Source organism: Gavia stellata, chromosome 8 (genome assembly GCF_030936135.1).
Source record: "Gavia stellata isolate bGavSte3 chromosome 8, bGavSte3.hap2, whole genome shotgun sequence".
Lineage (NCBI taxonomy): Eukaryota > Metazoa > Chordata > Aves > Gaviiformes > Gaviidae > Gavia > Gavia stellata.
Window position 1 is genome coordinate 17,311,088 of NC_082601.1, and position 13,203 is coordinate 17,324,290.

A 13,203-nucleotide genomic window follows, 5' to 3' on the forward strand; every position below is an offset into this window, starting at 1 on the left:
AAATGCTAGCCTATTTATTAGTTTCTCTGTATAGATAAGCAGTCTCTTTAAATTTTTTTGTGAGCAAAGCCTGTATTCTCTCAGCACATAATTTATAGTGTTTGGGGTTTTTTCCTCTTTCACGTAGAGAATACATCCTGGAGTTACTTGAAAGTGGGAACAATAAATTCCTGGTGTTTGCTCATCACAAGATAGTGCTGGATGCAATAGTTGCAGAGCTGGAGAAGAAAGTAAGTAATTGACTGAGTCGTCTTAACTTCATCACTATTCCAGCTTCAGAGCTGTTTAAGAGCTCCCCAGAGTTATGGCCGATCACATAGTTTATGAAAGTTAGTGGCGGAGATAATTTCTACTTGCTGTGCTTCTGAATGTGCCCTTCACTGAAGGAGCTGAGCTGTCAGGGTGAATGCCTCACAGGATGCACTTTGTATTAGTTAAATGTCTTTTGTTGTATTTAATGTTCTTTAATCTCCATCATCTGCCCTGGAGCTTGTGAATTCTTGGAGGAGTGTTACCCTGTGGGGCCAGCTCTGCTTTGTCCTCCAGGCTTTCCTCAGAGAGGGAGAATGTAACAACCCAAGTCCAACTATGGCTGCCTTCCTTTATCTCTGTGATGCTCTTACATTTTTGAACTGGAATACCGTAGGGAGACTTGATAGACCTGCCAGTCATCTCTCTGACTTCGAAAGTGTTTGGCTAATTATTTGTGAGAGACTTCCACAGATGCCCCTAAAGAGTTCTGGGTCATGCTGGAGCAGTGTGAAGGATGGTTTAGGTTAATATTCCAAACTATAAACCACAGTGGCAGTGATGATTTTGCTGCCTCTGTGGCAACATCCTCCAGTAGAGCAAGGACGTTGGACACTGAAGAGTTATGGCCCTGCATCACCCAAGTTTGTCATGCCTCTCCTGAGCCTACCACAAAGCAGCTGAGATGTGTGCGATCCCATCTCTTCCTATCGCAAACAGGGGAAGACTTGGGGAGTTTGTAGCAGCTGTAACATCAGCACACAGACAGTGTTCAGCTTCATATTAAGTGAGTTGCCTTCCCACTGTACTTGAGTTGCCAGCTTACTGCTGTTCTTCCTGTTGCTCAGGACTGGTGGGAGAGCAATGGACATAGGAGCAAATCATGCATTGTGAACAGAGGGGAGGTACATTATATGCTGAGCTACAGTGCCTCTGCCTTAAAGTTGAGGAAAGGTCTTAAAAATACAACTGTTGCCTTTTTACTTTCCTGGTTCTACTATGGGGACGGGAAACAGAATCCACTAAAACATGGAAGGAGGATATGGGAAAGGGAACACAAAGCCTCTAAAAGGTATCTTCTTCTGCCTTTTCACAGCATGTTGAATACATTCGTATCGATGGCTCCACACCTTCAGCTGAGCGGCAGTCTCTGTGCCAGAAGTTCCAGTTCTCAGAGAAGCAGGTTGTGGCCGTCCTGTCCCTCACTGCCGCTAATATGGGCCTGACATTGTCTGCTGCGGACCTGGTGGTATTTGCAGAGCTCTTCTGGAATCCAGGGGTATGTGTCCTGGAGGGGACAGGGGTTGGATGCTCCCTGGAGAGCAGAAACATTGGCGCTTGGGAGGAGATGTAATGGGCAGGGGACTTTCTCTAGGGTTTTTCTCTTTCTTTCTCTGGCTACTTGTCTGTGCACCTCCAGGTGCCTGGGCTTGAACCAGTGAGGCTGCTTACACAGCTTGCTAGTTGGAGAAGATGGTGTGAAAGGGAAACATGCTCCTGTTTCTTAACTTGACAGAGCTCTCAACAGCGTGCCTAGCCAAGACCTGAAAGGGCCCATCATCAGTGCTGACCCTCTTCTTTTCAAAAATGCTCAGAGCCTTTTGGGAACCCGGTGCACCAGATTACTTCTGGGCTTAGTCTGTGTTTGAGGATGCAGGTGTTAACGGGCTCCAGATGAGAAATAGTCACTAAGCTCAAGAAAGGAGATCTCCCTGTTCTGTGGTGCTTATGCTATTTCTTAGCTCTCACTTTATTTTTCTTTGTTATGTTTTTATATAAAGATTTTGATCCAAGCAGAAGATCGGGCACATCGAATTGGACAGACCAGCTCTGTTAATGTTCACTACCTAGTGGCTAAAGACACAGCAGATGACTACTTATGGTAGGAAGTGAGAAAGATGCTTTCGTTCTCCTGCCACCTGTTTTCACTGTTTGTCAGATATGTGATGTAAGGTGCTTAATGTTAGTGCTGATTTCCACAGCCTGTGAGGGGAGGAGAAGTAGCTGCCAATCAGGGCTGCTTTGAGCTGATGACATGGCCTGGCCACAGTGGACATAACTAAGTGGATGACAAGCAGGAGGAATAAAAGTTCTTATCTGACAAAGAAAGGGCTGTTGAGAGAAATTCTGGGAGAACTGATGCATCTAAAAACTTAACAGCCTCTGTATAAGGAGAAGGAATTGTATTAGATGCAGCCCAGAGCATTCGTGTGCTGGGGTACTGTAAAGTGCTGAGTACTTTTCAAGCAAAGTCAACAGACAATGGAGAAGGTTCAATGTATTGTGGATCAGGTCTGAGGAGCAGTCTGTCTGCTGAGTGCTTGGACAGGGAGTTGTGGAGGAGGACTGCACTGTTGCTTTCCACTTGCTCTTTAGTGAGCCCTTCAGATGGATTAAAGAAGTGCTACTGAGCCACCTCTGGAGAGTTGTGGTCTCAGCCTTTTTGGCTGCAATGAGAGCTATCAGTGAACACTGGTCCTTAGGGCTGGGGAATCTGACATCCTGGGGAAGGGGAGGATCTGAGTAATCCTTAGTGCTGCAAGGGAACTGACCTGCAAATGATGAAAAGAAATGATCCACCAGCTGGTTCATTTAAAGTCAAAAATTAAATCTTTATTACCTTGTTTAAAGGAACAAATTAACTAAGTGATCTTGTGCAGTTCCCAGAATATCATGATGGCAAATAATTATAACCCTACAATGCAGGGATCTGGAAACTGATGCATCGCCCATGTTTCATGGAAAGTTAATGACAGTAATTCTGCCTTTATTTGTGAAATGCTGTCCATGCAGTCATTAATGCTTAATGGGAAGGAAATACAGTTCTGCAAAGAAGGGCAGTGGCGCATCTTTTTTTAAAGGCAAGAAAAAGAACAAGAAGACAAGGCTATTTGGTAAATGCATTAATTGTGCTGTGGCCTTTGCTTCTTTCAAAGTGTCCAATCTGCAGCTGTGGTTGGGACCTCTCAGCCTCTTGGGCCAGTGATGGATTCTTCCTTCTGCAATACATTGGGAGATACCCTAGAAATGCCGGTGTGTCTGTTGGTGAGGATTACCATTGCTTGCCTTGGAGACTGAACACACAGGCTATTGGGACTCCCTTTAGCTGCATCTTCTTGTTCTGACTTCATACTATTGTGTTGCCTCAGTCAACTAGTTACCTTACTGGATATGTGTGTTATCCGAATATTTATAGCCTGAAATCCTCTTCTTGTTACTTATTTAAATTGGATTGATTGATATCCCAAGATAGCATACAGTCATCATAAACAAGAGCAGGACAGGTTAAGGAACTAACAAGCTTTGGTAGAAAAGCCATCTTTATACGCCTGTTATATCTTTTTTTCATCTACACATAGTAAATGCCAGTGTCCTTGCATGATATTTTCTTCCCTTTAGTAATATCTGTTTATCTCTCCTAGGCCAATGATTCAAGAGAAAATCAAAGTGCTGGGGGAAGCTGGTCTTTCAGAAACCAATTTCTCCAAAACAGCTGAATCCACTAATTACTGCCCTAAGGTAATTGACCTGAAGGAATATCTATGGTTCTTGGGAGAGGCTGAATGGGCTTTGGCTTGCGTACATCTAGATTTATGGGTGATTGGCAGTCTGACCTTATACCTGTTCTGCCTTTAATGCCACAGACCAGGTTCTCCAACTCCTCCCAGAATCCATGCCTTGACTTGGACTCTCCACTGAGAGTTCCCAAACCTGCTGCATGCAAGGAGACATGATAGTCTCTATAGCATATATATGTCTCTAAGTTATATGTATGTATACATATGTATGTATGATAAATATATATATATCATATGAGGTACACATGCATGTGCACTGTCTCAGGGAGAGTGCCCTCTGATTGTTGCTCACTTTGTTTTTATATGACAATGTGTATGCAGATTCTGTCTGTTATAATTTCTCAGCCAGATCCAAAGCAGAAGACTATCTACGACCTTTTCCAGAGGACATTCTCCGAGAGCAGAGATGACATTGATGAAGTTTTGCTTTTGGAGGCAGCTGATGCTTGCAGCAAGTTTGACTCTGGCAATGCCTTGCAAGATAAAGGAGAGACATGTTCAGTGAGTCCCCCCAAAAAACGGCGTATTGAGGAGTTTTTTAAAGTGTAATGGTGACAGCAAAAGAGACGGTGGCTAAGAGATTTTTTTTAATTAAAAAAGAGAAAACAAAAGCAATCAAGTATCATTTTTTAAGTTTTCAAAAATAAAAGACTAAGTTTTCTGTATCTCTAGTGCGTTTCATCTCAAAGGATGAGAAGGCAATGTGACAGTGTGACAGATAGGCAGCACACACCTGGCAGCCTGCATGTTTTGCAGTCCTGGTTTTGCTGATGACTGAATGGCCATGGGCAAGTAGCATGCTGCTTTGTTTCAGCATGTCAGCTTTCACAGTTGTTTTGTTTAAAAAGCAGATAATGGTTGTCTGTCCACAAGGCAGAACTGTTGTGAAAACTAACCTCTCAGCAGCTGCAGAGTGCTTTTAACAACCAGGTTTCCATCTCCAAGAATTTTAGGCTGTATTTATATGAGTCAGTTTACTGGCAAAATTTGGCCCTTAATTGGGTCACTCACAAACTGTCTCTCTGGTATTCAGTTTGGCAGTGAAGAGAAAAGATCCAGACAGATCTTGATGTTTTGTGGAGGTGGGGGAGAGGAGGGACAGCCCCAGATTTTTGCCTGTGCAGAGCAGTCAGTACCTTGAAACTAAGCAGTATAACTGTCTGCCAGAAGGTATGTGTTGCCTGTTAGGCACGTATCTGCCTGAGCACGCTGATCTCTGGCCTCATCTGCTAAACCTTAGGACCTGCTCCATGGCACGTGCTCCTTGTGTCAGCAGAGGGTGAAGCTTGCGCTGACTGCCAGGGATTAAGTCTGGCTGCTCAGGAAGAGTGTGTGTGTGTGTGTGTTTTTTCTCCAAGACTCAAAACTGATTTCCACAGATGAGTGAGGAGAGGGGGACATGTGCAGACTTTTGCTCTTGTTTTGTAAGAAACCGATTCTGGACTGAGCTGTTTAAATAAAAAGTTGTTTTAAGTCGTGGTTCCCAAGCTTTTGGTACTTTTTCTGTTTTAGAATTTCATCTCCCATTTAGACCTTAAGCTTGAGAAATACGTGATGCAATGGAAACATTGCTGTTTTTTTAAATATTTACGATGGCTGAAAGATAGGTCTTTTTGGGGACACTTCCTTTTGTGCTTTCTAAGACACATCAACTTTCAAAAAGGAAAATCCCATGATACTTTGCTTATAGATGAATCAACAGCTACTTCCATAAGACTTTTAGGCTGGTACCCTAGGACCTGTTATTTGTTCCCATTACAGCTCTGTGCAGGTTACACTGAGAATGCCAAAAGCAGCACTGTTGCTTGATGCAGTGATTAAAATGCCTGTTTCCAATTTGTGGTAGTCCCTATCATCCTCTCATCCCTGTGAGACCTGAACTCCCAGCCTCTGTGCCACCTGAGCAAACCCGCTCTTTTGTTCCTTTCAGGAGCTTGTGACATATTCGCTGTCCCTTGGGCAGGGCCTGATTCCACTTTATGGCAGTGATGCCTCTGCAAAAACTCTAGAGGCTACTTTTGATGTGGTCTTGATGTAAAGGCAAATGGCTCTGTTTCTCACAACTAATTTTTTCAGGCATCTCTGCATGGTCGTCTTTCATTTTTTTGTGTATTACTGCCAGTGCGGCATAGCGTGATCCCAAATTAATGTTTTCAACGCTTCTGGTCTTAGTACTAGAAGATACTTGGAAACGGGCTGGTGTTAAGCAAATGGGACCAGGGAGTAGAGGAGAAGATAAAATTGCACAGAGGTACAAGTTAGCTGTGTTTTACAGCCATAATCTGTAGAAAAGAGTGCGGGAAAAGGAAACTGAAGGCTTACATTTAGCTTCTGGAGGCCAGGAGCTAACATGCTGTGCAGGTGGCATGTTTGTCTGTGTGCAGATACCAGACGCTGAAAAAAAGACCTCTCTCCCATGGTTGAGGAGGAAAAAGTTTGTGCTACAAGATCAACCTGATAATAACTGGGATTTTTTTTTCCTGCATTGAAGGGTTTGATTATCCCATGTTTCAGCAAGTGTCATCACAGAAATGCCCTACGGGCTGTGTATGCAGTTGTGCTGGGTGGACACTTGATTTTCATTCATGACTGCAGAAGGTGCTTTGGTGTGTATGCATGTGAAGAGGAGTAGGACTGAGGATTGAGGATTGTGTGACTGGCCAGCTGGAGGAAATGCTTTATCTCTGGATTTGAGACAGAGAGCTAAACATCATTCCTCTTGCTCCAATAGCTGTCCCAGAGATAAATACACACTTTTCGACATTTTTAAATGTCTTTCTTCTTGAACACAGGGTATTTAATCTGTTTCTAGGACACGTGATCTTTCTACTTGCAGATAGGGTTGTTCTGAGTAAGGGGTGAGAAACGTTGCTGTCTGTCTACTGAAAAAAAATATGGAAGACATTATTTGTATACCCATATTGTCATCTCCTATAGAAGTAATTCTCTTCCTCCTTCTAAAGCTACAGCTACTTCAAAGCAGTATTTTTCTGAAATCTGCTGAAAGTACCCTTGGAGAATTCTGCTTCTCATAAACTCAATTTATCTTATCTATATATTAATAAATCCCAGCCTTGTTAGAGGAGTGCTAGGTGTTAGGGCCCGTAAAATCTCAGCTGGTTTGCTGCAGAGTTACAAAGGCTCTTCAGGTACACTTGAGGTTCACTTTATCCTCACTAGATGAAAAAGGGGAGAAGAATCTTGCAGGAAAGTGCTTTTAGTCATTACATCAAGGGATTGGAAAGACTGTGCAGGCCTTAGCCCAATTACACCGTGAGTCTGTCATTAATATGATGAGGAGGTGGTTGGGAAGCTGCTAGGAGGCTCAGACAGGATCTCCAAGGCTTGCTGATAAGAATTTGTACGAGGTAGTGTGCAGGTTGCCAGTGAGACCCACGGGCAGGCTCAGGATCATGCAGTGCTTTTGGGGACTCTTACACCTACCCGTCGAAGATGGTGTAACTAACTTTTTGGCATTATCTAAAGCCCAGTACAGTAAAGGGAAGGACCCGTCTTTCTGGATCCTGGAGCATCTTACTGTGATGGGTTACCTGCTTGTACACCTGCGTCTGTGCTCTCATCCATGTTAGAGGAAGACATGTTCTCAGGAAGGATGCCAAACCAGGAAAAACAGGTAAAAATACCTGAACAATGAAACGGAGCAGTCTGAACTACATCTTTGGCACATGAAACTGGCCAGCCTGGGGCATGTGGAAGAGTCCAAGGTGGTGGACTGTCGAGGCATGGCTTTTGGAGCTGTGCTGGCCCATCTGCATCTATCCAACTCCTCGATCACTTGAAAATGTATGTTTATTTTGGCAGGGCTGGGAATGACTATTGTCTGAGGGGGTTGGGTTTGGTTGTTGGCAGATCTGTTTGTAATACTGGTAGATGAAGAATATGACCACGTGCTGTACTGTCACAGCGAACTTTAACTCTGTAGATACAGACTGGAGAATAGCAGTAGATACTCTGTCCTGGATTTGTTGGCTGACAATTTTTTTTTTAACCAAATAGTCAGAAAGCAGCCAAAGGAACTTTTTATTTTCTTCTTTTTTTGTTTTTCCTTAATACATTGGTATCAAAGACGTATCCTGTGAGTCATCATCATGATGAGAATCTGAAAAGGGCAAATGTATTCCTAGGATGTATTGAATGAGATTTTGACTCAACAGAGGGAGATATAAATACCGTTGCCTAAAGCCCCGCTGAGCCCTCATCTGGAACACCAGCTCCTGGGAGCACCCGTTCAGATGGGAGGAGAGCTTGCAGGGATGATTGGGGAATAGGAAGCTTAAATAGGGAATTATAAATGTGAGTGTTGAAATCCTCAAAGCAAGAGGGGATGTGGCGTCTGTCCGTGAGCATCTCTGAAAGTGCAGACCCCAGCCAGGGAAAGGATAACATAGCAGCAAGCTAAACTCCGGTCGTTAATTCCCTATTAATTAAATAGACTGCAAATGAAGAGGAGGCCTGTCGTGGGTTGAGGCAGCTGGGGTGGGTATGGGGCTGTCATGGGAGGAAAAGCACCTGCAAAACTGTACGCAGGGATGGTTTGTGCAGGTGGGCTGGGCAGCCCCGGCTCCCTCCTGGCGGGAGGGGATGAGCTGCAGCTGGCTCTGCACATTAAAAAGCTCTTGGGCTAACTGGATTACATTTCTTAATAGAGGTTAATGAGCTGTTAATCCCGTTACAAGCATTGCAGCTCAGTGGCGTTGGTACGCGTTTCTCTCGCCTCTGCCGGGCCCTGGCCCTGCACTTCAGTGCTGGTGGCGGAGGTGGCTCCAGTGCCCGGGGGCACCGTCTGGGTGCCAGGAGTCCACCTCTGCGGTGGCACACGGAGGCTTTTATGGCTGGTTGTCTCAACACTGGATGACCCCAAATAAATCAGGCAGATGTTGTGGTTGCACCGGATCGGGTTATCTTGAAACCTCTGGGTTAAGGGCTGGTATGTTTTAAGATTAGTATTCATCCACATTGATTTACATATATATATATTATTTTTTTTACCCCTTCTGCAGCTCCAGTGGGGTTTGCTGTTCCTTGTGTAATTCTGACATCTACCTACTACTTATTCCCTTCAAAAATTAGGTGAGTGACTGTAACTCTTCCATCTCCTTTCCTGGTGTGATGGGACCTCCTTGGGCGGAAATCCAGGAGCCTGAGCTCTGGCACTGCATCTCCTGTCCGGCGCTGCTGGGGCTGATGCACTGCTTGGGTTTCACACTGATACACGGAGTTTCCTGAGCCATACATCTTCCAGCATCCAGCTGCAACTGCGTTCCGGTTCGTGTGCTTTAGGCTTTAGATAGCGACTGTTGTGGGATAAATGTACAGAATAGACAGTGCGACCATAGAGCTACGCACCACCACGGTGCAGACGTACCCGCTCCGAGTCCCCTCCTCTCCACGCTCGGTCGTCTCTGTCCCCGACTTCCGGCGGCGACGGCTCATACTGCGCCTGCGCAGTGCGGACTTCCTCTCTTATCGTCGGTGTCGAGCAGGAAGATGGTGAGTGGGGCTGGGGCGCTGCGGCCCATCCGCTGCCATCCGCGCCGGGGCCACTGCCCTGAGGCCGCGGGGCACGGCGGGGGACAGTGCGGAGCCTGCTGCGGGCGGGGCATGGACCGGGGAGGGTCTGCGGGCCGAGCCGGTGCTCTGTGTAGGCTCTGTCCCCGCGCAGGCCCCGTCCCTGCGCTGGGGGAGGCGGCTGCGAGAGGGGCTCGTTCCCGGGAGAGCCTGTGGGAGATGGCCCGAGTGAGGGGAATGGCGGGCCGGGAGGTGTTGGCGGAGAGACGCCAGAAGTCCGAATAGACGTCCCAGGAAGGGGCCGGGCCCAGGTTCCGAGCGGACTGCGCGGTAAGGGGGTGGCGGTGCCTGGTGGGCGGCTCTGCCGGCTGCAGCGTTTGGTGTGAGAGCGGGCTGCCCCTGAGGAGGGCTGTGGCTTTGCTGGTGCTTGGCTGCTAGACTACGGCACTCCGCCCGGAGTGCCCCAGCAGCAGCTGGGAGGCTGCGGCAGCGTGAGCCTCTGGCCGTTTCGTAACTAACGCTCTATTTACACCGTCCGGGAGAGGCGTTGGTCGGCTGCGGCGCCGCTTTTGAGTGCTGAGCGCTTTGCTGTCGTGTGTCAGGAGAGCTGCCGGAGAGATAGCGATCTCGGTAAAGGTGAAGTTCATTCTGTTTTGCCTCCCAACAGGCTAAGCGCACCAAGAAGGTTGGGATTGTGGGTAAATATGGTACCCGTTACGGTGCGTCCCTTAGGAAAATGGTGAAGAAGATCGAAATTAGCCAGCATGCCAAGTATACTTGCTCCTTTTGTGGCAAGGTGAGAGACCTCCTTCCCTAAACAGCCTTTAAAAATAATTTTGTTATTGATGCTAGAAATGCAATTTGATGATTCAGTTATTTTTCTACTGAAGAGATAACTTGACTGGTTTTGAGACAGTGATTAGTTTTTTGTGAGCTTTAGGCTACTGTCAGAATACCTTGTAAAATAAAGAGTTGGTAGTCATTTCACGTGTATGTTAAGTGGTAGTTAAATGAAAATGAACGTAAATTGTATTTCTTTCCACACAAAGACCTGACAGAAATAAAACAACACACTTGTTATCCTGATAATTAAGGCATGGCTTGGCCTTTTTTTTTTCCTCCTCTCTTTCAGTAATTTTACAGTTTACCTGGGGGAGGAAGAGAGCTTGCTTTTCCCACTTATAACTTTTGATTGCAGGTGCTTACTTGGATTTGTGTGCTGTATAACTCTGGATGGGGAAGAATTACTGATAAGAAGTAGTCTTACCTGCTTGTGTACATAATTAAAGTTCACTCTTAAATCTGGTTTTTGACAGTTTGAGAGGTCTATCAGCTTGTGCTTTGCCCAGATAATTTTTATTCATATCTGTAAAATTAGGTATCTTTAAGTGGCTGGAAATTTTAAAAGATTTCCATCTGGTAGGTTTTTTTTTTTATATTTCGTGTCTTTCTCACGTGAAGTGAGAATGTTGATAACCCCATTTGCAGAGCTGTCTAAATCCGGTATAGGTCTAGGCAAACCCATTGTCATCTTCACAAGATGATGGAGACTTGCCTGGGTAAAAGGAGCTCAGTACCCACCACTCACTCTTTAGATACTGTTCAAAGGGAGTCCCATTTGGAGCAATCTTGGGATGTCCAGGGAGCGCTAATAACAGCAGTGTTACCTTGGTCATCAAACCAGGTGAGAATATCCGTTATTATGACCAGTATAACTCCTTACTATTTTTTTCCTTCAAAAGGAGCTGAATTTTGGACGATGTGCTTAGAAATTATCCACTGTATATCTGAATGAGAAAGTATTTCAGCAGGACTTTCCCTGTTGCGAAAAACCTGAATAAAAACATTCCCTGATCCTTGTGTGTCTTAAGTAGGCTCATAGGTAATGCTGTGGTGTGATGCTGATGTCCTCACCTGAAGTTTGTTGTTTTGGATAGTAGAAGTTCTCTTCACTTTTTCAGCTGATGGAGAGTGCCAATTTTTGTTTATTTATTTTACCTTTTATTACAGACCAAAATGAAGAGGAAGGCTGTGGGTATCTGGCACTGTGGATCCTGCATGAAGACAGTTGCTGGTGGTGCGTGGACTTATAAGTAAGGAAATAAAGAAGCTCCTATCAGCATTTATTCTCACATAGCTGAGGCATAATACAGCTTTTTTTTTTTTTTTTTTTTAATTTTAATCTATTAACCATTAAGTAGATCTGGCTCGAGTTAGTGGTATGTGGGGGGGTTTTCTGCAGTCATTGTTAAAATTCAATTGGAATGGATCAAATTGGATTTGATTGCTGTTCTTTCCAGTATCTCTTCTGCAGCTTCTGAGAATATTGCATTTCATCCATCATACTACTGCTGCTCGTTTTGATGGGTCCCTCCAAAAATTCTTTATCTCTCTGGGCTTTATCAAAGCTGTTGTTTTATTCTTCAAAAATGCAAGCTCTGCATATTTTCAAGTTAAGTTGAAACATCTGCAAATGCTGAAACAAATATTTGTTAAGTAGTCTCTTTCATGCCTTGGCTGTAGTAACATTTCTTACTGTGTGATGTGAATTACAGTTGTTACTTGTACAAGGAATTGTGCTTGGGCCAGTTTTTTGGTGATGTTGGAAGAAAAGGAGCAGAGAGGATGGCTGGTTCATCCAGCCATCTCAGGTTACAATCAAATGTGTGGATGACACCTGACAGATGCCCCTCCGACCTATTCTTAAAAGAGCTTCAACAGCTTCTAATAAATTATGCCTCTGAGCTGGGGATTATTTTTCCTTCCTTGATTCTTCTGACTGTATAAAAATGTTAATTGTGTTAAGGGATACCTCTTCTTTCAAACCCTAAGCAGCATTTTTTTGTGGTTACTACCCCAGCCTTTTCAGTTCAGAGACACAGATGCAATAGGCAAAACCAAGTTTACTCCAAGGAAAATGATTTCCATGTTTTGCTTTTGTTTTAAAAGCATTTAATGATTATAATCCTTATTGTGATCGTGCCCTTGCTTACTCCCTTTCTTTACTTCCCCCCCCCCCCCCCCCCCCCAGTTCTGGTAGAAGACACTGTTGCCCCACGTGTAACAGTTGCTAGGAATCTGAGCCCATGCGCTTGTGCATGTAGTTGATGCATGACTGGATAATTTGGGTTGAGATGTAGCTTGTGAAGTTGCGTGTGCTTCTGTAGACAAAGGCCTATGCTTTGTGGTCATGAAAATCTAAGTGGAATTAGCCCCCTGTTGACAATGCAATCAGGCAATAACTATTTGAAATGATTAGTGCTTTATTCAAAAAATAACATAGGCACGGATTGTTCTCTTGCTGCCATGTGCAGATAACTCTGCTTCTTCTTCCAGTACCACCTCTGCAGTGACAGTCAAATCTGCAATCAGAAGACTGAAGGAATTGAAGGACCAGTAGAAGCTACATCCTGTTCTCCTTGTGAAACATCCTTTTTTTCCGCTGTCAAGATCTGTCCTTTTAACAATAAAAAGGTGATAATGGAGTGGAATCATATTTGTCTTTTTGCAAAAAAATCCTGTCTGTCTTGCTGTGCTGTATTTATAACTATGGAGACATTAGTAGTGCTACCCACTAGTTGAGTGTCTCGTCTTAACCGGTGAAGCCATTAAAAACCACTTTTCCTTTCCAGTTAATTGCATATTTCGTTGCTTGAATGTACTGAGGTGAATCTGAGGAAAGCTTAAATAGCTTGAAGAAGCGTGGCGCATCTTGAGATGTCCTTCATGTCTGTGCCTTGAGGAATAGCGTAGAGCTCCATGAGTGGAGGAATGAACGGATGTAAGGGGGGAAGGAGAGAACATGGAAAACATCACCCTGCCTCTTCCCATTTGCCTTTGAGGAGGG

At 44.7% G+C, this 13,203-nt stretch overlaps 2 protein-coding genes across 2 annotated transcripts in view; both read left to right on the forward strand.

Annotated features, from left to right (window-relative positions):
- Positions 1-4,596, forward strand: part of SMARCAL1 (SWI/SNF related, matrix associated, actin dependent regulator of chromatin, subfamily a like 1) — a 38,256-nt gene extending 33,660 nt beyond the window's left edge. The window contains exons 12-16 of the mRNA XM_059820363.1: positions 128-230; positions 1,346-1,528; positions 2,031-2,131; positions 3,672-3,768; positions 4,173-4,596. Of these exons, the coding sequence (XP_059676346.1) occupies positions 128-230; positions 1,346-1,528; positions 2,031-2,131; positions 3,672-3,768; positions 4,173-4,376 (688 nt within the window). The 3' untranslated portion in view covers positions 4,377-4,596. The remainder of the gene's footprint in view (positions 1-127; positions 231-1,345; positions 1,529-2,030; positions 2,132-3,671; positions 3,769-4,172) is intronic.
- Positions 4,597-9,301: 4,705 nt separating this feature from the next.
- On the forward strand, positions 9,302-12,841 carry RPL37A (ribosomal protein L37a). The gene is made up of 4 exons (XM_059820470.1): positions 9,302-9,338; positions 10,024-10,152; positions 11,367-11,449; positions 12,693-12,841. The coding sequence occupies exons 1-4, from the start codon at positions 9,336-9,338 to the stop codon at positions 12,754-12,756; spliced, it is 279 nt and encodes a 92-aa protein (XP_059676453.1). The 5' UTR covers positions 9,302-9,335; the 3' UTR covers positions 12,757-12,841.
- The last annotated feature ends 362 nt before the right edge of the window (positions 12,842-13,203 follow it).